At 33.0% G+C, this 27,877-nt stretch overlaps 4 protein-coding genes across 11 annotated transcripts; 2 read left to right on the top strand and 2 right to left on the bottom strand.

Moving 5' to 3' along the window:
* Nucleotides 1–1,183: 1,183 nt before the first annotated feature.
* LOC145740466 (uncharacterized) lies at nucleotides 1,184–12,416 on the bottom strand. Of its 3 annotated transcripts, none has more exons than XM_081996057.1 (16): nucleotides 12,210–12,415; nucleotides 12,018–12,150; nucleotides 11,663–11,967; nucleotides 11,432–11,597; nucleotides 9,757–9,925; nucleotides 9,502–9,696; nucleotides 9,375–9,444; nucleotides 9,192–9,313; nucleotides 8,320–8,779; nucleotides 5,236–7,177; nucleotides 3,833–3,968; nucleotides 3,697–3,773; nucleotides 3,473–3,640; nucleotides 3,206–3,415; nucleotides 1,938–1,997; nucleotides 1,184–1,785 (listed from the first exon to the last, which is right to left on the bottom strand). In XM_081996057.1, the coding sequence occupies exons 1-16, from the start codon at nucleotides 12,241–12,243 to the stop codon at nucleotides 1,605–1,607; spliced, it is 4,428 nt and encodes a 1,475-aa protein (XP_081852183.1). In that variant the 5' UTR covers nucleotides 12,244–12,415; the 3' UTR covers nucleotides 1,184–1,604. The 3 variants fall into 3 exon arrangements, with proteins under 3 accessions (XP_081852183.1, XP_081852182.1, XP_081852184.1); XM_081996056.1 differs by having other exon boundaries at nucleotides 1,938–2,000; nucleotides 12,210–12,413; XM_081996058.1 differs by lacking the exon at nucleotides 1,938–1,997 and having other exon boundaries at nucleotides 12,210–12,416.
* A 573-nt stretch (nucleotides 12,417–12,989) lies between these two features.
* On the top strand, nucleotides 12,990–22,678 carry LOC145740208 (uncharacterized). 5 transcript variants are annotated; one of them, XM_081995597.1, is made up of 13 exons: nucleotides 12,990–13,148; nucleotides 15,307–15,460; nucleotides 15,517–15,642; nucleotides 15,695–15,865; nucleotides 15,920–16,066; nucleotides 16,361–16,504; nucleotides 16,556–16,645; nucleotides 16,701–16,951; nucleotides 17,016–17,179; nucleotides 17,716–17,886; nucleotides 17,940–18,204; nucleotides 21,149–21,285; nucleotides 21,417–21,540. In XM_081995597.1, exons 2-13 carry the CDS (start codon nucleotides 15,329–15,331, stop codon nucleotides 21,485–21,487), a joined length of 1,869 nt encoding a protein of 622 aa, XP_081851723.1. In that variant the 5' UTR covers nucleotides 12,990–13,148; nucleotides 15,307–15,328; the 3' UTR covers nucleotides 21,488–21,540. The 5 variants fall into 5 exon arrangements, with proteins under 5 accessions (XP_081851723.1, XP_081851722.1, XP_081851719.1 ...); XM_081995596.1 differs by lacking the exon at nucleotides 21,417–21,540 and adding an exon at nucleotides 21,571–22,678 and having other exon boundaries at nucleotides 12,991–13,148; nucleotides 15,929–16,066; XM_081995593.1 differs by lacking the exon at nucleotides 21,417–21,540 and adding an exon at nucleotides 21,571–22,678 and having other exon boundaries at nucleotides 12,991–13,148.
* Nucleotides 22,679–22,722: 44 nt separating this feature from the next.
* LOC145740224 (uncharacterized) lies at nucleotides 22,723–26,972 on the bottom strand. 2 transcript variants are annotated; one of them, XM_081995624.1, is made up of 6 exons: nucleotides 26,835–26,972; nucleotides 26,534–26,656; nucleotides 24,659–24,840; nucleotides 24,529–24,606; nucleotides 24,320–24,478; nucleotides 22,723–24,267 (listed from the first exon to the last, which is right to left on the bottom strand). In XM_081995624.1, the coding sequence occupies exons 2-6, from the start codon at nucleotides 26,562–26,564 to the stop codon at nucleotides 24,085–24,087; spliced, it is 633 nt and encodes a 210-aa protein (XP_081851750.1). In that variant the 5' UTR covers nucleotides 26,565–26,656; nucleotides 26,835–26,972; the 3' UTR covers nucleotides 22,723–24,084. The 2 variants fall into 2 exon arrangements, with proteins under 2 accessions (XP_081851750.1, XP_081851749.1); XM_081995623.1 differs by lacking the exon at nucleotides 26,835–26,972 and having other exon boundaries at nucleotides 26,534–26,719.
* On the top strand, nucleotides 26,886–27,877 carry LOC145740223 (putative RNA/DNA demethylase ALKBH6). The gene is made up of 2 exons (XM_081995622.1): nucleotides 26,886–27,033; nucleotides 27,088–27,877. The coding sequence occupies exon 2, from the start codon at nucleotides 27,231–27,233 to the stop codon at nucleotides 27,870–27,872; it is 642 nt and encodes a 213-aa protein (XP_081851748.1). The 5' UTR covers nucleotides 26,886–27,033; nucleotides 27,088–27,230; the 3' UTR covers nucleotides 27,873–27,877.

The raw sequence follows: 27,877 nt of genomic DNA, 5'->3' as shown, positions 1-27,877 counted from the left end.
TAGTTTAGAAAGCGTCAGTGGAATTTTAGAAACCATAAGATATAAATATCACTTGTATTTCAGAATAGGTACTTTCAATTTTAGAATAATAACTTTGATTTTCAAAATTGCAATTTGTATTTCAGATTAGTCATTTAGAAAAGAGCAGTTGGATTTTAGACATGGTAATTTGTAATTTGGAAAATTAAAGTTGAGCAAAAAAAGTAAATAAAAAAAAAGTAAATAAGTAAAAAAAGTAAATAGTTTAACGAATATTTTTAATAACATTGTGGTTTAAGCAGTTCAATGAAAAATCGATTTATCTCGAAAACCGTTTATTTTATCGAAATAAAGGAAGAGTACAATTTTTCGATAAAAATGTCAAGAGTATCCATTAATGGCGTTTGCAGCTGAAAATAATGACAACTGTCAAAGTTTAAGCAAATTGTGTCTTAGGTCCAGTTAGTTCCTGCCTTTCGAAGACGAGATACTTGGTTTTCATGTCAAATAGAAGGTCTCTTTCGATAAAACATTAAACCCAATAATGATTACAATATACAAAGTGTTTCAAAAGTTACGGCCAAAAACGTTAATTGGAAGGCAGTTCTTTGGGGCTCAATATTTCCTTTAAGAGTGACTTTAAAAATAAAATATATGAACAAATCGTATTATTTTGACCTCCCCTGCATGCCCCCGAAAGATTGTCATATAGTTATGGGACACCCTGTATATTTTATATAAATTAATACACCCGATGGGCGGGTATTTTTGCTTAAAGTGATATTATAAAAAAACAATAAACTAATAACCACATAGAAAAACAAAAAAATCTGAAATTGAAATAACGCATTCTAAAATACAAGTAACCTTTTCTGAAATACAAGTGGCGAATCTGAAATACAACTTACGTTTTCTAAAACCAAATTTACGATAATGAAAAACAAGTTATAGATTCTGAAATCCAACTTATATTTTTAAAATCCAAGTGATATTTTCTAAACTACATGTGTAAATGGTGTAATTAAGAAATTAACCAACAATTTACTAACATAGAAAAACAGAATTGTGGTACCTAGAAGGTTCTTAAGTCCTTAACAACATTAAAAAGATAATATAATATGTAGTGCAAACTGTGTTAAAATTCACATTAACACAAATGATAATTTAAAAGTAACAAAAGGACAAAAGGTAAAAAAGTCAACTATTTAATACAAAAAAAATATATTGGAAAACATGACATGTTGAAACTTAGTCTAAAATATGAAAATCTTAACATGCGTGTTAGAAACACATAACGCTTTTCGGTCAACGTTGCACTTATAGGAGTATTGAAAAAATAAACATTTTAACAAAGTGGACACTGTCCAATTCGCAGTTTTCAGTAAACGGAAACGCAAATAAAAAAAATCTAACCTATAAAGTCGCTCTTTTAAGAGCAAATAATTTGGCACTTATATCACTTATACACATTTGGATTAAGGAACAACGATGTGGAGCTTATAATCTCAAAAAAAAAACGACAACCAAACCCAAATTTTTGAAAAAAAATAACATTTAAAAACTAACAGTGTGAAATGAAACAAATTATAGGAACTGAAACGAAACCCTTTTTATATGTATATATTTTACATGGGGGGAATGCCATTACGCAGGCGGCGGACTAGTTCCAACTCGTCTAGAGGGCAGTAATGGCTGTCCGGCGAGGTCAAGCGGCAAGTGACGTTTACAATAAATCCTACAATAACTGCGCATGTCAAAGTCAAGACCAAAGCCACGTTGACTTTCCAGCACCAATGGCAGCGCCGTCTATAAAAGTCGCTTAATTACTGTCGTCCATAAACAAACATATTATTTTTTGTTAGTAAAACTTTACCTATAAAGTTTGTAAAACCCCGATACAATTACGTGCTGAAGTTTAGAGAGAAAATAAAAACACAAACAACGAATATCAAGTTTACCTTGATGTGCCTTTGAGTGATTGGATATTTTTTGGTATAGAAGAACTGGCCGAGTCGGATCTACTAGAAAAAAGAAAAGTTTATTCAATCAAAGAAAAATTGTGTGTTATTTTTAGGGCAACATATCAAATAAAAAAGAAGAAAACTGCTTTTGTCTTTACATAAGTAACTTTCTAATAAATTACAATTACATTTAAAAAAAATCTAGGGTTAGGCTGAATTTATAAACTCTGCTTGTGATTCGTTGTTTGTGCAATTTTCGGTATTCAAAAACTAAACATATGAACCTAAGAGATTGCGTTATGTGCTGTATGTTTCCATTGTTGCTGCTCGCTGCTTTATGTTATTCACAGTTAACCAATGAAGCAACAAAGAATAACATGTTCCAGAGATAGCGTATACAATTGTTAAGACTCTACACTCAAAAAACATGCATTTAGTGTTAAACTATGTTATTTATGTCAAAACACTTGATTATTCCTAGAATAACGCTAAACTGTTATTGTCGAAGTAAGGTTACGTAACATTATCCAGGAATCACCAGACATGCAGCAGTGGGAATGACAAACAATAACAATAACTTTGAAAAACTCACAAGCAAACGAATAACACGAACAAAACAGTTTATTAAGTCAGCCTTAGACAATTTGACAAATAATGTCTTTTACTTATCCTTGACACTAAAACTTCAAGTTTTTATTGATTTTTAGAATTTTTTTTTTAAAGAATATCATTATAATATAGATTTCAAAACAGTAAAATAAAAACATGGAAATAGTTTTGTTTTATTTTCATACTGCTACCTAAAGCAGCAGTTTCTAATATCGCAACTTCCACTACATTTAAATTTAAAGAAGTTAAATCTTCTTCTGTTGGTTGTCTAACAAAAATCCGTTGTCGTTGATTTCATGTAGATAATTTGTTTTTTTGATCTCTCATTTGACCCCAATTTTTGTTACTACTTACTACTTGAAAGAACTAAGAAAAATGTTTGTAAAATCTGGATCAAAATCGATTAATTTCGAGCATGAATAATGTTGCAAGAAGTTCAGCATCGAAACAATATTCACTAATTACTTAATTTAAACTTGTAAATTATCACTTTAGAACTAAAAGTCGAGTATCCCACTGAAGAAAAACAGAAACTTAAAAAATGCTCCGCAAACTACCTAAGTCAAAAATTGGTAGACATTATCGATAACGCTTAATAAAATGTTAAAATGACAATTTCGAATGAGGCAAATTCTTATTGCACTGTTGGTACTTACGTAATCTTTTTCTCCAGTTTCACATTACGTTGCCTCAATAAAGCTGTGTAGTTTATAAGCGGATTCCAGCAACGTTTCATTTTTTCCTCGCAAATCAACGCTCCAACTTGACTGGCGTTGTGTACGAGACTTTTTAACTGCAGTTTGACTTCCTCCAGCATGACGTAAACTGGAACGATCGGTTCTGGTGTACCAATACATACGTGATCCCTGTTAAAAGAGAAATTTTGCGCTTTAAATATAACTCAGAAAAATGTAAAATTTCACCTTAAACGATACGATATATCAGCCAAAAGGCTCAATAAACTTTCGTATTTAGTCTTATAGACTTCGACTTCCCGTTCGATTTTTTTCGAAATATTGCCGGAACTTGTCACCAGGAATAAAGTTATCGCTGTGACTTTTTCCTCCAGTTCAGTTTTGCTCAGGTTTTTCCTACATTTATGTTTTGTTTTATAAATTAAAAACAAAACTATTGTGTTACTGTTTACCCAGATCCACTGATGTCCAAGCTATCAAGAAAGTCGCCTGAAAAACTGATATCCAGTGCAGGAACTTCCACATTGTCCTACATGGAAAAAATGCAACTCTTAATGACGAATTTTATGCATAAAGCTTAAAACTCACATCAACAAAGGTATGTTTTTGAGCATTATCCTCAAACCTGTTTGTACTGTTTGGACTTGTAGGCTCTTCGTCTAAGGGCTGATTCTCCAAGTTTTTGTCATTAACCACAGTAAACTTACTGACCCTTTTACACTCACTACAATATAAAATAAGTATAGTATTAAAAACAACGTATTATTAATGGCGTACAAAGAATGCGGTCCTTTTCTATACGATTCCATAGAAAATATAAAATAAAATACAAAAACGATTAAAAAATAAGTTGACAGAAAGTACTAATGTCGGCTGGACAACATTTTGACTTGAGTGCCAGAAAGGTTATCAACCGGACAATTCTTCTCCAGAGAAAAATTGTTATAAAGATAAATAAAAAGTGCCTCAAGGCATTCAAAAGATGAAAACTGGTTAGCAAAAATAGAAACGTAACCCAATTTAATAATTATTTTATATTTTTTCAAATATATTATCGAAACAAACCGCAATTCTCGAAATCCTTCTTATGCAGTTATAAAACGCAAAATTAATCTAAATTAAATACTTGTTTTCGCTTCATAGTGCTATTCTTTTATTATGGAGCAGATTTTGACAGTAACCATCTTCATGGCAGACCAAACTACGTTAAAAATAGACACAAATACACGTCAACACTGTCAAACTAACTATTCATAAGGCTAAAAACCTCCAAGAATATTATTATTTTCTAAAATTGTACATTTAGGGTGTTACCAACATAATCAGTATATTACGGCCCTGGAACGTAATATACCTACCAAGAAACTTGAACACATTTGGCATTAGACTCTCTGAAATGTCGAACTTGACATTAAAAGCGTTTTGTGTTAACTTAAAAACATATAGTTTTTACTGTTTCGAAATTTTTAAAATTGAAATTGTACTCTTTTATAGTTCTAAAACTCGTTCAGGTTGTCCGCTGACAAGTTTAGTGAAATACTAGCCTGTAATCTATCAATTGCCCCTTTATCTGTCACAGAAAAGGTACAGCAATAGACTGGTTTTGCACTAAAGATACCAATAAATATACGCCATAATACTGTCTGATCTTACTTCTCTGAAATTTTCACAATTCTGTCACAATAGCAATGGGCATTTTAGTGGAAGTAAAATGTAATTCATAGCTTTTGGTCAAATTGAGCGGATTTTGACGAGGACGACATTTACCAAGTTAGTTTAAATTCTGTCCTTGGACCAATAAATAAGCGCATCTCAACACAACACACTAGATCGATAGATCATAACTAAAGTAAGTAAGTTAAGTGTTTATAGTCTTATTCAGTAATTCTCATTTTTCCAAAAACTAAAATTCCACCAACCATCCATAGATTTGACAATTTTGATCCTCATGCAATGCAATTATTAACAAAAAGATAAAAAGATAAACTCACCATAGATTAAGTTCAACTTCCAAGGTTTGAACTTCAACCTCCACACCGACTTCACGTTTTCTCGATTGCTCGACCAACTTCTCCAGCTCATCCTGAGTAGCCTTCAACCGACTCTCTAACTTACTCAATTCCATTTGGAGTTTCAACCCATCGTCTAATGATGTCTTTAGCCTCTTCTCCAGTTCCTCATTCTTCCTCTTCAACTTCTCAATAACAATCTCCTGCTTGGAAAAAGACTGTTTTTTCGCGCCTTCCAATAAACCACTTGCCACCTGTTGTAACTTGTTGAGTTCCAGTTTTAGGTTGTCCCTTTCCGCTTTGATTTTCTCTAGTTCTTCATTGCCCGTTTGCAATGAACATTCTAACTGCTGTATTAAAGTATTTTTTAAAGTTAACTGATTTTCACTAGTCACAGAGTTAGAAGTCATTTTTGCTAATTTTTCTTTTAGTCGCTTGTTTACTTGCTCTAGCGTAGCGACGTTTTTCGTTAGACAGGCACAATCCACGTTTAGTTCTTCTTTTTCGCGTTTGGCCATCAGAAGTTCAGATGAAAGTTCATGGTTTGTGATAGATAGTTGTTTCAGCTGGGTTTCGTTGTCTTGCAGAGCTGCTTTACAATGGTCCAACTCTGATTTAATGTCGCAAAGTTGGTTTTGTAACCGAAAACTTTCTGTTTTTGCTTGTTCTAATTTTCCAACATTGTTTGCTTGTTGCAATTGTATTTCTTTTTCTAAGCTGGATAGATGAAAGTCTTTTTTTGCTATATCATGCAGTGTCACTTTTACTTCTTGGGTTAATTTCGTATTTGTTGTTTCGGCACATTGCAACTTTGTAAGTATATTTTGATATTCATTGTTAAGATGGTTGATTTGAGATTGCATTTGATGTATTTCTACCATTGCGTCTTTTAACTTTGTAGTCAACAGTCTTTTCTCACTATTGACATTTTCCACTTCCTTACAAGCATTTTGGGAGGTTGTTTGAAGTTTAGCGATTTGTGATTTGCCCTCATCCGACTGTATCTCTAATTGCTTCGCTTTAACGGTTATTTCAGATAACTCCAGTTCGGCATGTTTCAATTTGTTTGTTAATTCATCGTGTTTCATTTTGAAGGTGTCAAGTTCTCTAACAACTGCTTGATACGCTGCATCAAGTTCTTGCACTTCCTGCTTTAACTTTTCTATTAACTGGTCACTTTCCAGTTTACCAGAGTTCAAGCTTTCAAGCTTGCTTTGATACTTTACATTCAATTCATTTAATTGAGCGTTTATTTCTTCCATTCTGCGGAGTTCCACTTTAATCTCTTCCAGCTCTTTTTTTAACTGCAAGTTTTGCTCCCTAACACATTTCATTTGTTCTAAAGTCGCTTTTTGGGACAACTTAAGCTGGGTGAGTTCGAAATGTTGCTCTTTGTTTTTCAGTTTGGCATACGCGACTTGCTCTTCCAGTTTCTCGATTTTTAAATCTTTTTGTTCGATTTCAGCAACGGTCGTTTTCAAAGACTCTTTGGCTTTATCCAAGTCTTCGATGACGTTTTCTTTCATTAGATCTACCGTCTCTTTAAGTTTTTCAAGCTCCGTTCTAATACGTGCATAGTCGTCCTTCATTTTGCTCAAGTCCGTTGTCAGTTTTCGGTTTTCTGTAACCTTTTTAGAGTATTTTTCTTTGAGATCGTCGAGTAAGCCTAAGCCAAGCTCTGCATCATCTAAAGTAGCGTCAACAGTTTGCGTGTCTTTTTCAAGGCTTGGTGACTTGTGAGCGCTATGTACCAAAGAGGCTAATTGGTTGCTTTTATTGACTTCTGCGTCGTACATAATTAAGAGATCGTTGTGTTTAAACTGAAGTTCTTGGTGTAATTTGGTAAGGCAGTTAATTTCGACGATTTTATCATTTAATTCTTTTTCAAGGATTTTTGCCCTGCTCCAAAGTGCATTTTTCTGGTCTGGAACGTTAAATAATAATTGATAGTAAGATTTTGAAGGTTTATTAAAATAAGTGGTTTTACATATTTGCGTTTAGTGTTTATACAGCTTTATACTAGAAAGTCAAGAAACCTGATTATCAAAAAGTTGAAGCGAATTTTCACACAGAGAACAACTTGTATTGACATTTATGTATTTCGTTTTTTCTTTCTATTTTGCGTTTTTAGTGATAATGATGCACAGTCAAAATAGTCAAAAAGTCTTTACCACAGTTTAGGGAATATGGTACTTTCACTAAAACTAAGTAATTTCTAACTATACTCGTATGCTTGAGACTATCTGAGGCCTACCACAAAATTAAGAAATTACCGAGCAATCATTATTGTAGGTAATTTCTTAAATTAGCTTTAAATATGGAAAAAACAAGTGTGATTATTTTTTCAACAAAACAAGGTACATTTGAGAAACCTAATGAAATACACCTTCTCACTGACAGGAGCCAATTACTAGCCAAGAACACAAAATTTTTGGGAGTGCAGATTGATGAATTTCTAGATTGGTCTGGTCACATAAATGTTCTGCTAGGCAGGTTAAACTCAATTTGCTATGGAATTCGAATTGCCTCCGGGTATCTGAACCTGGCGGCCCTTAAAATATTGTACTTTGCCAACTTTGAATCGATTATGAAGTATGCAATTATGTTTTGGGGTAGAAATACTTCAATACAGAATGTATTTGTAATTCAAAAAAGGGCAATTAGATTAATGTTCAAAATGAAATACAAAGATTCATGTAGATCCATCTTTAAAAAAAATAAAATAATGACAGTTTATGCAATTTATATATATGAGTGTCTCATCTTTCTTAAAAAGAACCAAAACCTATTTAACATCAAAGTCAATCATACATACAACACAAGACAAAAAGATGTAAACTGTCCAAAACATAGATTAACACTCACTGAGAAGAATGCAAAATATATGTGTATTCGCCTGTTTAACAACCTATCAGACAGGCTGAAAACATTGACGGACAAAAGTTTCAAAAAAGAAGTAAAAAATTTACTAATTGAATTAGAACCCTATAATTATTTTGTTAAATAAAGATTGCTTATTCTCTGAATTCTGTATTTAGGGAAAAAAAGTGATTTAAAGTGACTTACCAATATCCTTACTGAGTTGATTCTTCAAATTCAAACAACAGTTAACGTACGTCTCCAATCTGCTCTTCAATTGTTCAATGGTCCGTTTCAAATCCTGAACATCCGCAGACTTTTCTGTGACGTGTGACTGCACCTGCTCGATCACAGAGTCGATGTTTTCTATCTTCAAGCGGGCATTTGACAGCTCGTGCACTTCCTTTTCGAGTTTGATTTTTACAGTTTTCACTTCCGACAATTCTTGTTGTAAGCGTTCCACATTTAAGTTCAGAGAGGTGGTCAATTTTTGCGCTTCTATTAAATTGTTGCATTGCGTCCGAAGTTTTTCATTTAGTTGATTTATTGTTTTCTCTTGTTCTGTGCATTTTTCTGTTAAACGCAGATTGACGTTTCGAGTGTATAAATTTCCGACTGCTTTAGTTTCAGTCGATGCATTGGAAGGCCTGTCTGCCGATTTTGTTACCTAAAAAATAATGATATAGAGCCATTAAACTGATATAAAAGATAGAAAATGTAATTTTATGTAATATATATTCCATTTTCAACACCAAATTTTTTTTAATAATACTTTTATTAATCTAAATAAGTATTCTAAACTATTTATCATTTTTGTGTAGTGACAGAAAAATAATCTGTATTTTTTTTCTTATTATTTCTCATAATTTTTACAAAACACACTTTAACACAAACAGATTATCAGTTAATGGCATATTCTCTCTTAGTGACTGAATGTAAGTCTAAATTAACAGTTATTTTGACAGTTACAGAGTGATTCAGTAAATTTTCTTTATTAGTCTAAGGTGTAGAAAATTCAATGTTTTTTATGAATTTTTTTAAATAACGATTTTGAATATAATACTATAAGTTAAACTTACTTTTGGTAATTCGTCTTTTAAAGATTTGCAATTGTCATCTTGAGTTTCCTCATTGCCATGTCCCTGCTGTAACCTCCAAGAAATATCCTCGTCGCTGCTATTACCTGTATCTTCTTTTTGTTCTACTCAAATAAATTACAACGTATAAAATAAAACATATACAAGACAAATTGTATGCCGTACCAATTGAAAGGCTTAAAGACTGTCTCACTTTTGTATTTTTAATTAACGATGTTTTCTGATGTTTTAACAGCTAAAAAAAAAGTTCAAAGTTTGGTAGAAAAAAAATAAGAATAAAGCAACTACACACATCAACTTCCTCTTTCAGTTGATCATTTAGGTCCTTTTGCTCTTTTAGTTTTGAGTCCATGTCCTTAAATACCTTAGAGAAATGGTTAATCTGTGCATCTTTAGTGTCCCCTTCTAATTTGACGTCAAAAAGTTCTTTAGTAATTTCCTTATTTTCTTTGTACAACTTGGAAACATTCTTCTCAAGCTCGGATTTCTGTACAAATTTCAACGACATGTAAAAAACAATGGTTCATTTAGACCCAACCACAAGTACCTCATTTTCAAGTTGAGCTATACAGTTTTGAAAGTTATTATTGTCCCTTTCATGCTGTGCTAGTTTTTTCTTCAAATCAGCTACAGTTTTTCGGTAACTATCCAACTCATCCTGAAGCTCGTCTGCCTGTTTGTTGTTTTGTCGCAATTGTTCATTTATTAGTTGCTCCCTACAATACAGGTTACTTTTGCTCCAAAGTGTTCTGCTTGATTTTATGACACGGTTAATAGTGCGATAAGATTTAAATTTGTCAATTCACTAATTTCATTGTAATAAACTGTATTGGACTGTAAAGTAAGTGTGTTTACAGAAACGTTCATCTGTTTTATGTTGTAAGCATTACAGTAGGGATAAGTTAAATACCATAAATAATAATTAGTAAACAAAATAGTAACCCAAGCATTGGATACATAAACCGCCCATTATTTACCTGACCACACTAAATAATGAACAAAGATAAAGTGCGGTAATGCAGGTCAACTTATATTAAAATACCTCAAAGATGTAATCCATATATCTTTCAAAATAATATTATTTTACACCCTTGAAGTCCATTAATCATAATTATTTTCAAGGAGCTCCTTTTATTTTTTAGTATTAAACTATAAATAAAATAGGTAATACCTTTATCCAAAAATTCATGCCAGTAAAATTGATGTTCCATATTTCTAGGCAAATAAGTTAATTTGCATATTGCCACATTGACAAACGAACAGTTTCTTGTGCTAATATTAAAAGTACTCTTTTTTTAAAGCGAAGTTGAATTTTTTTGTCAACATTTTCAATCAAGAATCTAGCAGAGCTGGAGACAGGTCTTAGATGAACAAACGGAATAGAAACGTTACACGCCATTCAACATAATAAAATAACAAGCAAACAAGTAAGAAAAAGAACAGTGTAAGTTATAATTTGGCAATGTAGCAAAATTAGCTAAAATTGATGATTGTTATAAAGTTGAAGATGTTAGATTTGCAAGAAAATTGGCATTGCCGATTTTAGTATTATCTTTGGTTTTCAACTAAATGCAATGTTGACAATTTCTGACTAAAGAATTGAAGCTCAAAATATATAATCTGACTAGAGTTTCAGCAAAAACGACAACCCCCACTTTTACATCACATCAGACAACTAAATAAAAGAGTTTACATGACAAAACTCTCCCATGCATATAATTTAATTTTCTACTAAAAAAAACTTAAATCTGTATGAACACCACAACACATCAAGCCTGTTTTCCATTCAAAAACAACATAATTCAAAATTTATTAAAAAGGCAGTAAGTTTAGATTTTTTTTGATTCAGTTGGAAAGTGTTTTTACTTTTTTTTTTAAGTTCAATTATTGAACCTGAAAGTCACAAAGCTTGAAAAACAACTGTTTTGAATATACCAAAAAAACCATATTCAGTATATTTTTTTTATTTTAACAGACCCTGGAAGTTTGGGAATCATTAATAAAAATATAGTTTGAAGAGAAGATATTTAGGAATTCCCAATAAACTTAACCAAACACCCTGTATAGTTTTTTTTTGTTATCATAGTTATTTATCAACATTTCCTAGTCAAGTACCTCTAAGGTTTTTCTCACATTTTAAAACCATTCAGAGACAATTGTATTTATTTTATTTCTCACAAATGACAACCAAAATCACTATAAATAAACTTAATAATACTTACGCCTGCAATTTTCGAGTAACTTTATCCAAATCAATTCTCAATTTATCATTGAGTTCTTCAGTAGTGGATAACTGCTCCTGCAGTACATTTAACTCACTCATTGTCTTAGACAGTTGATGTTCCAATTTTTTTATTTCTTCTTCCAAAACTGTCTTATCAAGGTCAACTAAACATTTACAGAATCTTAAATTTAAAAAAAAAAAAACAAATTTTTTACTAGAGCTATCTTACCCTGATGCTCTAACTGACTGGTGGATAAACTATACCCAGACACATTAGATATGTTCAGCAGCTCACGACATTTGAGCAATTTGTCACCTATGCTAGGTCTGGGAGTGGAATGTTTATAAGACAAATTGCCATGCATTGCTGATATGGACAAGCGAGAAGTGGGTGAACCAAACTCTTGTTCAGGGGAACTGTTTGAACACAACTGGTGGCTCCAATTATTCATTATTTCCAGAAACTTTTCCTTATTCATTAGTGCATCATTGCGGTCAGGATCAAGCAGGTGTTTTAAGTTCTCCAGATCATGTCTGTGTTGGTGTTTAGGTAAAAGCTGGTTATAATATTTTAAGCTACTCACAAGTCTTCTTGAAAAAAAGGTTTGATGTAGTCAATGACCACAGAAGGGGCCACCTGACCAACATTATTGGCATCACAGTTAGTGAAGATTGCTTGAAACATCTCAGCCTTCACAGCCTGAGGGTCCATGACAACTAAAATACCAAAAACCTCAGTGCAAAACCACTTCTAAGAAAAAAACGTAAAAACAAACCGTTTTCAGGTGTTTGTCTGCCTGAAGTATCCATTTTAGGACAGGCACTTAACACTTTTAAACACTACTTAAAAATATATACAAAATATTTTACACTAGTACATATATTAATATCTTTCATTAGTAACACGCAAGCCAAACAAAAACTGTGGGATTAGTAAGTAGTAAATCCAGTAAAAGGGCTTAATACGCAAAAAACTCTCAATGATAAAAGAATGTTTGCAAGTAGAAAAAGTAAGGAAATGTTGGCGCTAAATTTGAAAAATAAACAAACAAAACAAAGAAAAAAGACGGTTATATTGGTGTCTTTGTCGCACCCGTTAAAAAGATACAGATAAACACGAATCGTCATGACAGATGTCACAGTTTCTCTTCTTGAAAAAATGGTTACAGAAATTTTTTTTCGCCAGTGTTGCCAACGTATTTCTATTCATTTCTACAACAATAAATAATTTTTTTAGTATTAAATAAGAAAATATTAAAATTTTAAGAAATTTGTTTCTAGACAATTAGTAAAGATTTGTAGTGTTAACGTTTTTTTTAATTGAGTACCCCCAGCCTTAGCATCAAATTTGTCAAGGCTTTTTCATATTCAAATATTTTGTTTGATTTGCATATTAAGTATTTTTATGCATTAAAAATTGTACAGTTCAAAGCAATCTTCATCAAACGTACCTATTTTTTCTTTTTTTTTTTTTTTAAACGTATTTTGCGAATCGATGGTTTGTAAACTCACTCCGTTTACAATGGCAACGTTGCAATTTCAAATGTTCTGTCGCTAGTCGCTACTGTCTACTGTCAATTGAGCATCACCACATGGCAACACTGAAAGTTGAGTTGAAAGTGGACGCCATAAATGAATTTGGCGATTGTAAATTTGTTTTATTACTTATTAAGTTTATAATTGTTTACTGCCTTATTTCTTTTTGAAAATAAACGGTAAGTAAGCTGTAATATTTTGAGTTTGACGAATTTACAAAGGGTAAAACTTTGCCGCTTACACAGCCACCTACGGTGATGGTTGCCCTCCTGGGAGTCATCCCAAATTGTTTACATTTTCTACTATCAAACCTATTATGACTTGTTTTATGAAAAACCCAGTTTTTGTGTTAGATTTTGCAGTTAATCATTTAGTGAATACCCTTTGATTTTGTACTAAATATTTGTTTCCAATTGTTTTGATTTTTTTTTGCTTAGTGGTTAATGATGATGATAAGTCCAGTGGGTGTTTGACTGGATAATAAAGCAAGTATGTTCACAATAACTCATTTTTGTAGTTGCTAGTGAGAGGTTTTATAAAATTGGAATATTTTTGCACACATACATTGCTAATCATCATGTTTTTTTACATGATTTTCAAGACTGCAACAATGACTCATAGTAGTTTTTATGCTACAAATAACAGTTTAGATGCAATTACATAAACATTTGATAATATTTTACCAGTGGCATGAAGATGTAACCTTAATGTTAACCCTTGGTTACCTATTTTAAACCTGTATGTTGATTTCAGTTAGGTATTAGGTTTAGTTTTTTCAAGTCCTTGATGTGCATGAGACTATTAAAAGTTGTTGTGTATTTAGATAATGTTTAACTATCTGAAAGAACCCATTACTCATTAAATTTTGGGTGAAATGATTATCTGGGTTAAATTTCTGTCTTGTGTTAAAGTCCATTTGAATTATTATTAGCTACATTCTACATTAAATTATGTAGAAAAGCTTAAGCTACATTTACATTCACTTTAAAGTCAACTTTGTTATAAAATTGGCAAGCCTAACATATGGACCTCTATAGTGACATTTACATTAAAAATAATTCCAAGTTTACTGGGAAAACTTAAGATTTGTATTAGAATAACTAGATTTTACATATAGGACGACAATCACACTTTAAATGCTGATTTACATGTATCTAAACTAAAATTTTAAAGATTTTTCATGTCATTGTAAATGGTAAATAGAGAACTGTCAAATTTGAAGTGGACTTGGAAGTGATTGTAAATATAGCTTAAGTTTATACAAGCAACCAATTGAACTTAACAGTGTGGTCCAAATGCAATTAGACAGCCAGGTTTGATAGATTTTCTCACTATAAGGTTAATGTAACTATACAGAAATATGTCTACAGTGTTGCCAAGTATGTATTATCTCATTATACCACAACTGAAGTAGAACTGCTTTTTCATAAAATGTTTTCTAATTTTCACAAAACATTTCACCACCATATTCATGCATATGTTATCAAGTTGATGTCTAAGGGTCTGTTTGTAGCTATGAAAACACAAGTAAAATAGTTGGGCTTAACAGATTGTTGAGCTTATCAGTTTGATAACAATTTGGTGAATATGGCTGTAGCTTGTGCCTGTGAGATGCAATAAGTTAAATTTGATTTTCTAATGACTACAATCAAACTGCAATATCCAGCTTAGGTATACCTCCAAATACAAAATTGAGCCTGATTTGATGCCTAAGACTAAACTGTGAACTAATTTGGTGGGGAAATGTTGAAAAAACAAAATCACCAACTTTAAACTTTACTTTACATTGTTTTTTATAAGTTGTATGAAATATTGGTATAAAAAAGTTGATAAATTGTAGACAAAACTGTTCAAAAAAAAAAAGAAAGTTGAAGAGAAAATCCATATTTAAAGTTAGATTTACGTCTTATAAAATAAAAACATGAAAATGTAATACAACTTCATGTGGTTGTGAAGGAAATGTTGAATAATTTATTGTTCAGTTTAATTGAAAAATTAATTATTTTTGCTTTCTTGCTTAAGTCACTCTTAAGGATTGTTTACAAAAGTGAGTAGTAAATTTCGCACATGTTTTAAAATTAACTGCCCTTGTATAAGTCTATAAAAATAGACTGTTGACTTGTATTAAGCTTAACTCACAACTTTTGATTTCTCTAATCCTCAATTTAACACACCCCAAGGCAAACCAGTCACCTGCCATATGCATTAGTTAGAAAAAAAAACCGAAAAACTGGTATTATAAGTAAGATATTGTGTTAGACTTTTACTACTTAACTTAACATCATAAAGTAGTTTTATTATTTTTGACTAATTAACCAAAACTATTTTGCTTTTCAGTCTATTTTTGATGAGAACCTGAATGGAAGTCCGTACCAGCCCTATGGAACTAGTTTCCCCATCTGCATCCCCTATAAATCAAGTTATTAAAACAATGCATCCTCCGGCCAATTCGACTACTATTAATCAGCAGTCACACTTACCACAGAACTTGGTAAGAGTTTAAAAAAAAAAACATTCACACTTGACTTTGGTTTAACTAAATTTTAGTCCACAATTCATTCAAACCAAAACACGGCCCACAATTTTTCAAGCTCGCACACGTTTTCTCTCAACATGTCAACAAACTCGGCAGTGTCGAGCTTAAACCCGGAACAGTCAATTTCCAAAAATATAGTAAGTTTTTAAATGGTGAGTTTGTTGAAGTGTACTTTTCAACAATACACAGGTGCCCACTAACCAAGCAAATGCAACGGAACAGTCCATATCAGACAAATCACAAACGAACGGAACGTCAGGCGCTGAACCGTCGCCAGTTCCTTATTCTTTAGTGTCTAAGGAGAAGGAGAAAGCAGAAAAAATACTTCCTGCAGTTGTTCCTCCCACTCAAAGCCCACAGGTAGGTTTGAATATCTCTGTTTGCTGATTTTGTTCAGCAGTTGAATGATATCAGGTCACACAGGCTGCCCAAAATTTGGTAGTGGAGCCACCTGCGGTTGTTGAGAAAAGTCCAGAACTGTCAGCACCAGTGAACGTCTCAAAAAGCAATACTATCGACGCTGTGGTTGCCAAAATTACACAACCTAGTTCAGAATCTAAGGTATGACATAAAGTTGTTCAGTGTATTAATCTATTGTTGCACATTATTCTGAAAATGAGTGGCTTTGTTAATCTAAAAGAAAATTATGATATTTATTTTTTTAATTTCTGGGAATTTTTGTTATTATAATAGGATATTTTATTTATATTCAAATTGCGCAGTTTTGCTCTAAAAAAACCGAAAATAGGTGACACATAGTACCTTATTGCCAATATGTTTGAAGGCTCTTAATTTGAGTCCTGTTGTTTGCTAAGTTTTAAAGAGCTAAATTTTTTTACTTCTTTTTTTCTTCAGCCCCCTCAAGATAGCCCTCAGAAAAAGAATGAAGTGACCAGTCCTACGCCGGCTGCTATTCCTAAGGATAAGCGAGACCACGCGACTACACCATCCCCCAATAAAAAGACAGAGACTGAAACTGTCAAAACACCGACCAAACAAGTACAAGTCAACATAAAATTAAATGTAAATTACTAAAAGTGTGATTTTCAGAATGCCAAACCGGAACCAGTACCAGAAAGTCCGAAATCAGAGGAACAGAAACCTCAAAAGAATGCAGAACATAAATCTTCTCCAGCGGTTGTAAGTTTGCGTAATTTTGTGAGTCGGTTTTTTCGGCAGCTGTCGTTGAATTTAGGATTCCGCCAAGGATTCGTCGAAAGAAAGCCCCGAACCGAAAACGCCTTCCAAAACGCCACGCAAAACGAAAAGTGGACAAAACGCGCAAGCTGGGACCAGCGGCACGCCTTTAATGCTGTCAGCGTCAGCCAAAAGGCATCGAATCAGAACGCAACATTATCAAAGTCCATTGCCAGAAGTGGAACTGGTGTCTAAAATTAGTACAAGTACTCAAAGGAATACGGATGAGAAGTTAATTGTTTTTTACAAGTGAGTTATTGTTTTTTTTTTTTCTTTTACATAAGAATAGTGGAAATAATACAAATTGTTTCAGGAATGAATTTTTGGCGGTGAGAAACGCAGAAGGCGGATTTTACCTGTGCCAGGCCACCCAAAATATTTACAAAACGTCGTCGAAAATCAAAATCAGATGGCTTTCACAAACAGAAAATCAGGAGAAAGGAGAAATTTACACTCCAGACTTTTACGACCTGATTGGTATGAAATCTGCTGTTTGAGTGTTGTAGCAATATTTTATTCTCATGCTCTACATCCAAAAATAACCTTACTTTACTTTCCTATACCGGTTTACTCAGTAAAACAATCCTGGAAAATAGCAGAAATACAAATCTAGTTAAATGCAATTTTAGAACAATTTATAACTAGTTTTGGTATGATGAAATAGTTCACGACTTGCTACTACTAGAGCAAGAATCAGGTTTAAACATTTTTTTTGACAAGATATACTAAGAACTTTATTTGTTATTCTTTTTTAATTAGGAGGAGAAAATGACATCTCTACTCTAAGAAAGACTTATTTGAAGCTTTGAAATAATGCCAACAAGTAGAAAGTTGTTTTCCATGACTGGTTGTCGTTTTTATTCGAATTAGACATGTTCAGGATTAATTTCTACATCTTGATTTGCACTTTATGTATTAAGCTCGTAAATGGCATCTAATTGTCAATATTTGTTGCTTCTTCCTCATAAAACAAACCTTGTACTTGTAGGAAAGTATTTACTTTATTATTACAGAATTTGACTGCATTCTAACCAATTTGAGCCTAAACCGTGCGGATAAAGGAAAATTCCTATTGCCCCTAGCTGAAAAAACACGAACTGAGAGCATTTTAAATCGCTCTCTAGCTGTAGAAAAAGGAGAGGAGATCCAGTCACCCTCTCTAACGGAAGAACACCCCGACGGATGTACGTAATTCACAAAAAATTCAACTGCTTGGTACTGAAAACTGAATTTGCAGTAGACTTATCTTTGTACCGAGACGAAGATCAGTTGAAAAAGAGGAGAGCGAGAAAAAGGCGTAGAGCACCGCCCGTGCGCGGAACTAAAGTTGCAGCCACAAAAATAGTTCCCGAGGCGTCTAAAGTGAGAAAAGTGGCGCCACCGGCTAAAGAGCTGCCGAAGAAAGCGCTGGTAGCTAGTAAAAAGCCCCTTGCAGTACCTTCTACTTCTAAAAGGGTTGCAACGAGGGAAGTGAAGGCGGTTGCTGAAACGACCAAAACCAAGTAAGTTCCCTTTATAATATAATTTAGTTAAGGTTGATTTTGTCACCAATCAATTTTTGTTGAGTGTTATCAGTTTGGAACCCTTCTGGGACAAAATAAAAATTTGCCAAAATTGCACTTTTGACCAAAAATGTCATTCTTTCATTTTTCGAATTTTTGAAAGGTTTAAAGTGGTTATTTCACCTAGTTTAAGGTCTTTTGGTATAAATATACCCTTTGCTGTGCATTGTAACTCTTATGGAGCTCTTTTTACTAGGGATGCGCCGAAGCACACTTTTTTCGCTTCGGCCGAATACCGAATCTGCATGACTCCCAAAATGATTCGGCCGGATCATTTTAGTATTTTGATAATAATTGAATTTTAATAAGGAAGTTTTAGCTTTAATGCTAAAGATTAAAAGAAACGTTCGTACAGTAAATATATTTAAGTTAAACTCAGAATTACAAGTAACAAAAGTTTGAAGTTTGGTTTAAATTTTAAATAATAGTAGAGTAATGACTAATGAGCATACTTAAAACTAATTATTATATTATAGAAAAATGAAAACAGAAGCATTATCGCTATTTTGTATTAATACTTAAAATTCATTAAAGGCAAATTGTGGTGAATGAATAGCAATTTCTCAGCATTTTGTGGCAGTAATCTGCTTCTATCTTCATCATAAATATTTGATGCTTCTGAAAATGATCTTTCACTATAGACACTAGAAGCAGGAACTGGAAAAAATTTTAAACACATCTTTCTTAATTTAAGAAAGACTTGTTGTTTTTCTTTCCACCAAAGAGTTGGATTTTCCGTTCTGTTTATTAAAGGCCAATTTAAGTACATCTCAAATTCTTCATGGATACTACTTTCTGATCTTTTTGTTATTTGGACTACTTTCTGAGACTCACGGGATGTAATTTGATCGAAACATTGCCATAATGATAATGTACCTTCAGATTTTTCTTCTGCAAAACTTTTACTTGTTGATTTACTTAATTTTGATAAAGGTACATCATCATCGTCAAGGTCAACGTCAACACTATCAATGATGTTGTAATCATTATTTTCTGGAAACAGAAGCTCGTATTCATCTGTTAAACACTTTTTAAAATTTTCTGAATTATCTTTGCTGAAAAATGCTAATTTAAATCTACGATCTAGAATGGTTGGAATAATATAATATTTATTTTGAAATAAAACATCAAATCTCCTAGAAATGTGATCGTAAAGAATGGATTTCATTGTCCCTACACCATGAAACACACTGTTGGATTCTTGCTTTAAATATTCCTTTAAGGTCACAATGGTCGGTAAAACTTCGGCTATAAATGTTTCATTTGAGCTCATTTTACGGGTAATTTCTTCAAATGGTTGTAGTAAATGTAATAATGGTTCTATTAAAGCCCACTGATTTGCAGTCAGACTATCCAGATTATTATCAGCTGCATAAACGGTTAAGGCTCTTTTCTGCTCATGTATTCTCATTAGCATTAAATAAGTGGAATTCCATCTAGTTGGGACATCCTGTATTAACTTATGGGGAGCTAAATGCAACTCTTTCTGTATTTCTTTTAATTTGGAATATGCGGCAGATGAATGACTAAAATGTCCCACAATTCTTTTGCAGATAGCTATTAAATCATTAACAGATCTTTGACTGTCAATACCTTGGATAATTACTAGTTGCAAACTGTGAATGAAACATGATACACTTGGTATATCTGCATCATTACACCCCTTAACAATATTTGTTCCATGTGTCTCATACCGTTAAATGAACTTTAGAAATATGTATATCCCACATATCTAACATATCAAGTAAGATGTTTTTTATTCTTTCACCTGTGTGCCTGCCTGGAAAATGTTTGCAGTTCAACACCACATGATTATAAGTAAAATCAGAGGGATAAAACCAATGTCCTGTAAAGCTAATGAAGCTCTCATTAGTATGGCTACATGTCCACAAATCAGATGTTAATGATACATATTGTGCACTTAAGAGCTGATTTTTTATTGCTGTCACTAAACCATCATAAATTTCAGGAATTATCTTTTCCGTAAAGTACTTTCTTCCCCGTATCACATATTGTGGTGAAACTTTAGACATCAATCTTTGAAATCCCACATTGTTGACAGTGGAGTACGGCAAATTATCTAAAGCTATCATTTCACCAATCAGGGAATGAATAGGTTTTGAACGACGGTCGTCAATACCCCATTTTGAAAAAGATTGAAATGCATCAGAAATTGTGGCTTGTTTTACTTTTTACTTTTTTTATTTTCGGTTTCATCTTCCAAAAAGATTTTATACTCCTCTTGATGTTTTCGCTTTAAATGATTTATTACTGATGTTGTAGAAGCACTTTTACCAACACCACCCCTGGATATTTCACAGTTACATTTGTTGCACTTCGCGTATTTACTGTCCTCACAATTTAAATAATGTTTCCAAATTGCACTCCGTTTAGCCATTTTCAATACTGTATCTTATGTTTAACTGATAAAACTTTCCACTGTAAACTTTGTCGCTGTGTTTATTTCATAAGCGCCGCAAATCTGGCATAAATAACCTAACATCACAGCTAACATCTAACATATAGGGAATCCCCGAGATCTTATTGTCATTGTTTCGAAGTTCCGCTAGATAGAACACAGGCGACGGCAAAAATTTCGATTTTGAATTGTGAGATTCGGTATTCGGCCGAATCATAGGATCTGCTTCGGTGAAAACCGAATATTGAAAAATTAGACCGAAGCGGCCGAATACCGAAGCCGAATCAGTGATTCGGCGCATCCCTACTTTTTACCAAAACTGTAATTTTTTGTATTTTTGAAAGGTTGTAACTTTTTTATTTGAACTCTACGACAACTAACCATAACACTTCACGAGTTTATTTACTGCCTTTTTTTGTTTACTAATATTCAAAGAAACTGAAGTTTTGAACAATTTTTTTGTAGTAAAAACGCTAGCAAACCGAGCACCAGTAATGCCGTAAAAACGAGCCCAGTTGTGGACCAGAAAAAAGCGAAAGTTTTAGCCCGGATAGGTCGCAAAACGGCCATCGTGTCTAAAGCGACAAAAAACAACTCCAAAAGTAAGTAAAACTCTTCAGGCATGTAATGAATTATTTCATGTTATTACTAATTTTCTTTTAACTTTTGTTTTTTGATTTTCTAATGTATGTTGTTTACGTAATCTTTTTTTTTTGTGTGTGATCGTGCGTAGACGGGATCACCACTTTACCAACACAAGCAGTTGGCAAATCATCCACATTACATTCAGGTGATCCCACTTAGACTAACCGTTTCATTCATCAGCAAACAACTACATCGTAAATCGCCTTTTTCTAGGTAGGTTACTAAGAAAGTTGTTTTTGTAGATGGGAAATCGGGTAATAAACCGACGAGCACCGTACAAAAAACGGCACAAGCCGTTAAATCGACCAGCGCGACGACCAGAGGTTTGCGGAAATCGACGCGTAAATAATTATTACTAATGTTAAGGGCACAAAACTCACATTATTACCCAAGTGTACTGTTGGATCTCTGACAGTTACACACGGGGGGTCCAAAAAATATTAGTGTCTCTCGAGCTAAATCGCAAAATTTTTACAACAATTTTGAGATGTGTTTGATAGACATTTTTTATCCGGGATGCCCTGTATACATAAAAAAACAGATGACATTTATCTAGGAATAAGTGAGAGCGCACGCGTTCAGTATGAATTTTTGTTTTTTTTTTTTTTGTTTTAATAACCCCCATTTAAACCATCATACTTTAAGCCACAGTCTGAACCACATCTTGAGCTTGGCTTAAAGTAGGTACGATGATGCAAATGGCGGTAAATCTCTCACGGCGTTGCCAGATTAATTTTTAGGGGGTGCGTTCGTGTAATTTAATGTTGTTTCTTGTATAGCTTGTATTCGGATTATTTATTGGCCTAAACTCGATTCGGAGGTAGTCATATGAAAGTGTGGATGTGCTGTTTTAATCGACTCAACCTTGAAATCGACAATTTTTCCAGTATGTGCAATAACGTGCCCTAGTTCTACCTACCTTTCCTCTCGCTTTCGGTAACTAAACATTGTAGAAACGTTATTCGATTTGGTTATAAATCGAAACTCCTTTTGTCCATTTCAAGGTTGATTTTTCCTCCTTAAAAGCGTGTATAGTGTATTTAAAGTGCTTTAACTTTATCTACATTAGTTTTGAGGGTACCCGAAAAGAGATTTAGCTCCTTTTTATAATTGAGTATTAATTAAGTTCTTAAGCTTTCAAATTGGAAATCTCCGGCAGGGTTTAAATTGTTCCTTACGGTAAGGAATTCCCGTTAAGGTTTACATGGAAATTTTTCGAATTAGGCTAGTTAAATTAAGGAAGAACAAACGTTGCAGTGTCGACGATTTTAAATTAGGGAGTTTAAAAAGTATCTTTTCCTTGATTGTATTTGTGAACTTTATTGAATTAAATAAATATTATTTATGCACTTTTTTACTATGCCTGCTTCCAGTTTGCGTAAAAAAACACTCTGTTGCACAAGTCTTCGTTTATTTCAGTACATTAAAACAAAACTACCTATTTATATCATAAATGGCAACCAATTCCTTTTCTGAGGTTTGCATAACAACGAACAATTTTATATAATAAAAAAGAAAACAAACCCTTAACAAACCAAAAATAAATAATATAAAGTCCTTTCAATAATGGTCCACGACGATAATAAAACTTTATTACATAGACTTAATGGCAATAAACAAACATTTCATCAATAATCTCTGTAGGCTAATCCAAAAATGGTTTCACCTTAATTAATTTTCAATCGCTAAAACATTTAATAGCAATTTTACTCTTAACCTAGTCACTATACTTCAATAGGAATATCATAATATGTGCTGCATATACGTAGGAATGCATAATAAAGGAACTTTTAACTAAAATATTTAACAAAATTCGTAAACTTAAAAACAGGACTAGAGATCACTTCCTTCGATATTATCTTTTATAAATTGAATTCCTCAAATATCGTCCCAGGAAAAACCTTTTCATCAATGGGGAACTTAATTTTTTAGTGCAAGCAGTAATATGGCATAAGCACTTGTATGAATCGACTAATGTATAGATAAAGAGTTCTTTAGCCTACTGGAACGGCCTGAATAAATCTGTTTTTATTCTAACACGAATTAAAACCTAATAAATCTTAATCATATAGCAAAAATTCGTAGGTATTATATTTTGTAAGTATATACGCTTAAATTTCAGAAAACTACACAACACCTATTTATAAAATATTTACGGCCAATTTCGTATTTCGTTAGTACAAGTTTGTCATTGTAATTACCACTTTTATGCCCAACAGTATTACAATATGTTTATTGTGTCTTAAATGACAAACTTTAACAGATTCTGTAGCACTTCTGAGTTTAGCAAGATTATTTCTTATTACAGGGCTGTACTGCAAAGGTTTTTAGATTTAATTTTGCATATTACTATTTATATGGTCAGAGAATTGCTAAAATTGAATCACTGAACGTTACACAAAAACTTGGGGTTTTAGTATTTACCTCACCGCTGAATTGGCTTAGCAGTTGGTTTGTGTTATTATCAATTTTCTTTAAGACTTACGAAATCGGTCGTTAGTTTCAGAATAAGCGACATTTTGAGAAAACTGTTATGTTCTATTACGTCTCTTTACTCAAAAACACCTTAAGTTATGGCACTTTTAACTGGCAAGATTGATGCATATAAAACAATTTGTCAACACTTGTATTGAGCCAATGTACTATTCAGCAGCACGTAAGAGACGTAGTAAAACCAAAAACGTCAATATATCAGTCGATAAAATCACGAGATCAACTTTTTACTTAACTACTCATTTTAATTCACCAGTATGAAGCTAGTCGTCCGACATTAAGCGGACACTGTCCTCTGCGGACGTCCGAAGCGAATTACTAGTCAATAACGAAAATCTATCGTGATAGTAATGAGCCTTAAACGATTTGAGTGAGGTATCGCTGCTGTCGTTCCAGCTGGAATGCTTTGGTTTAATTTCCGTTGATTTGGATTTTTCTTTGGTTTGCTACATAGACTATCAGTATAACTACACAACAAATTTTATAAAAAATACTTACATTAACTTCGACGTGAAGAGTCTGTTCGTTACCGTTAGGGAAATCAAACGCCCTAAAGTTGGGTGTTCGCGGCCAGTGAATAGGAGGAGGACTTCGTATCATGTGTTCGTGCACTTCCGGAAGCGACAAAGGGTCCACATCCAAGTCTAATGAAAGCTCCTACCAAACATAATTGAAGTTTTTTATGGTTAAATACGTCAAAAAGTTACCTTAGACATTAACGTGGCATTATCTGAATCCTCTTCCATACTCGTGTCCAACAAGCTCTCCCGACTAGCTATGACTTTCTAAAGAAGTTTTTCATATTACATGTAGTTAAAAAAATACCCTAAAACAAACCTGAACAAACGGATTGTCTTGCCTGGACACCCGGAGGTTCTCCATATCTTGATCGATATTTCGAACACGGCCAGGTGTCAGGGTTAAAGTGGAGGCGGCTGGTGACGTAGGGCAGCTAACCGGCAGAGTTAGGTAGTAATCCACATCGGAAACGCTCAGAGCTGATCTAGCTCTCCCTATATCTGAAATAAAAATACTATTTCAACATAAGAACATTTTTTTTCTGTAGGGAGATAATAACACCCCTAAAACTGTGTGAATATTCAAGTTAATAAAAAAATATCATGCTACTTTTACAGCCAGCAGTAAGGGGAAGAATCATAGCATCAAGATTTCCTACAGAAACAATTCTCTGTACTGAAATAAGAAAGTTATCCAGGCTCATAAGGCGTGGTCCAATGGAATTTCTTCCTAGTCATTGTCAAGAGGTTACGTCATCGCCTTTGATAATGTCCGCCGCAGATGTGGACGAAATAAGAAAGTTTTGACTGGCCGTGAAAGCCTTAATTATAATTCCCTGTAGTTTGTTTGGGTCAAAAATAAGCATTTCACATGTAGCCTTTATTTTACCATTCTTTATGAATCACACTGCTTTTATTTCTTAGTGAGTGTCTGCCAAAGAGGATACCTATCTTCTCTCATAAGATCTACAGGTTTAGAGATATTAATATTGCTAAATAAACCAGACATTTTAATAGGCATTAAAAAGATACTATTAGAGTTCCAGATTGTTATTTGTTTGAATCTTGCCAATCATTAATCAGTACTTTGTTAATTTAGTTGTTATCACTAAATTAATTATTACTATATTACACTTTTTCCTAGTTACATGACAAAACCTACCTTTATTACATATTTAAGTAATTGCCCTGACCTGGTTATTCCTTCTTAAGCCATTAAAGTACTTTTTGTCACATGATCATAATTTAAAAAACATTTGTTGCATCATTATTTTTGTGTCCAATAGTAGAATATAAACTTACTGTTGATTTAATCTTATCTAAATCTCAGTAACCCACTAGTGTAATTCCAATACTATTTAAATTAGATAATGACCTAAATTATGTCTTAAAGATTTTTAAAAGTGTAGTTTTATGGGACAAGATAAGAAGATAAGTGAAATTAAATGTAACACTTTGACTTTGTCTACAGAGCATACCACAATTCCTACAAAAAAGCCTGTTATTGTTGACAATAGCCCTGTTTCTTTGCCTGTAGAGCAAATGTGAGGTCAGGATGATGAAATTTGAAAGTTGCTAAAAATATAGTTTTGTTAAATTACGTCTCAAAATCTTCATTTGAATGTAAACTGTGACACATCAAGATGCTCAGAACACATATTTGAAATTGCTTAACTTTGATTTAAAATGATATATTGTAATATTTTTTGCTTATATGGACAAGAAATTTAGAGCATATATGATAAAAAAATTCAAAAGTGAATACCTATGTACTGTGTGTGTGTTTACTAAGATGTCTATTACCTACTGTTTTACACAATTCCTACTAAACTCTAGCAATAATTATTTATACACATTTCTCCAAATCTAGGTTAATATGATTAATAATTTTATAAAAGTACTTTGTCCTGGTACATCATTATAGGTGAATAAAATCTCTAGAAGTCCTACAATCTTACATACTTGAGTACTGAACCTATTTGTACATCAGAAATCAGAACATGTTATCACACTTTCACAACCTTTCTGATATAAACATTGCATGCCCTATATTATAAAAAAACTACTGTAGGAAAACTGAAGTAGCAGATTAATATGAAATTCTAGGCAAAAAGTGTTCTACAATCTGTTAAGTACTTTAGGAGGGTTGGTGCCCTAGTTATTTAAATAAATTAGAAATAGTTTACATACTTACCTTTGCCTTTTTTGGATCTGATTTTGTCCATAACTCCAGTTTTAGTTCATTACTGAGTATTAGGTCGTAACACACAGCATTTCTTGGGTTGCAGCTTTATTTAAATCATCCTTCCAACAACAACTAAATTAATGAGATTTTTTTAATAAAATATGTTTTTTTTATTTGACAGTGACGTCAAAACTCAGAGACACGTTCAAGAACACGCACCCAGGATGTGACAAATGACAGTTGTGGGTTACTCACTCAGTACTCCTTTGATATTTACAACGGAAACAGAGTAGTGATTTTATTTATTTACCTTTTTTCTATGATTTCTCCACTTGAGAAGCCAGAAAGACTTTCAATTTCAATACACAACCACACAGCTTTTCTCTGATTTATTTCCAATAAGAGCCTTTGACATTTGACAGTATGCATAGTATGCAGTGTTGTTTTCTACGCTGACGCAAAACGCAACCCGCTTTGTTTTGTTTTGACAAAAAGCCTAAAGTCTAAAAGTAAACAAACAAATAATTTTAACATTTTTATAATTAATTTTATTCTTCTTGTAGGTTTAAATCTATCCACTTCATATTTCCGTTTTAATAGTATTAACTGAACATTCCAAAATTAGCATAACTGTCAACCACAAATAATTGGCTAGCTAAGAATAAAGTTGGAAAAACCCGGCGGAAAACTGGAAAAATGTTCAATCATGGATCTATCCAACTTCCGCGTACCTAATATTCCACCTACAGTCTACTACGTACCTAACTTTATAACCCAAGAAGAAGAAGAACACATTTTGAAGCAAGTCTATTCTGTACCAAAACCGAAATGGACCTGCCTGTCCAATCGCCGTTTACAGGACTACGGCGGAGTACCGCACGAAAAAGGAATGATTCCTGAAAAAATTCCCGACTGGCTGCGTCAGTACATGGACAAGGTCTCCCATCTGAAGCTATTTGATGACAAAAAACCAAACCAAGTGCTTGTCAATGAGTATCTTCCAGGCCAGGGAATTATGCCACATACTGATGGCCCATTGTTTTTTCCTACCATTGCTACTGTAAGTTGCGGCTCTCATGCTGTTTTGCAGTTTTTAGCAAATAATGAAAAGCGTGATAAAGTTTGTGATTTGTTATTGGAGAGGTGCAGTCTGGTGGTGGTTAAGGATGACATGTACACGAAATATTTACATTCCATTGCAGAGGTTGAAGGTGATCTTGTTGGAGGCTGTGCTAACTTGCAGAATTGTTCTAGGAGTTATGCATTGAATGAAAGATTGGCTAGAGAAACTCGAGTTTCTTTAACTATTAGACATGTACCAAAGGTGCTTAAAATAAAGCTATTTTAATTTTT

This window comes from Ips typographus, linkage group LG1 (assembly GCF_016097725.1).
Source record: "Ips typographus isolate SLU linkage group LG1, UJ_Ityp_2.0, whole genome shotgun sequence".
Taxonomy (NCBI): domain Eukaryota; kingdom Metazoa; phylum Arthropoda; class Insecta; order Coleoptera; family Curculionidae; genus Ips; species Ips typographus.
The sequence above is the reverse complement of the archived record's forward strand: the minus strand, read 5'-3'. Positions and strand labels throughout refer to the sequence as shown.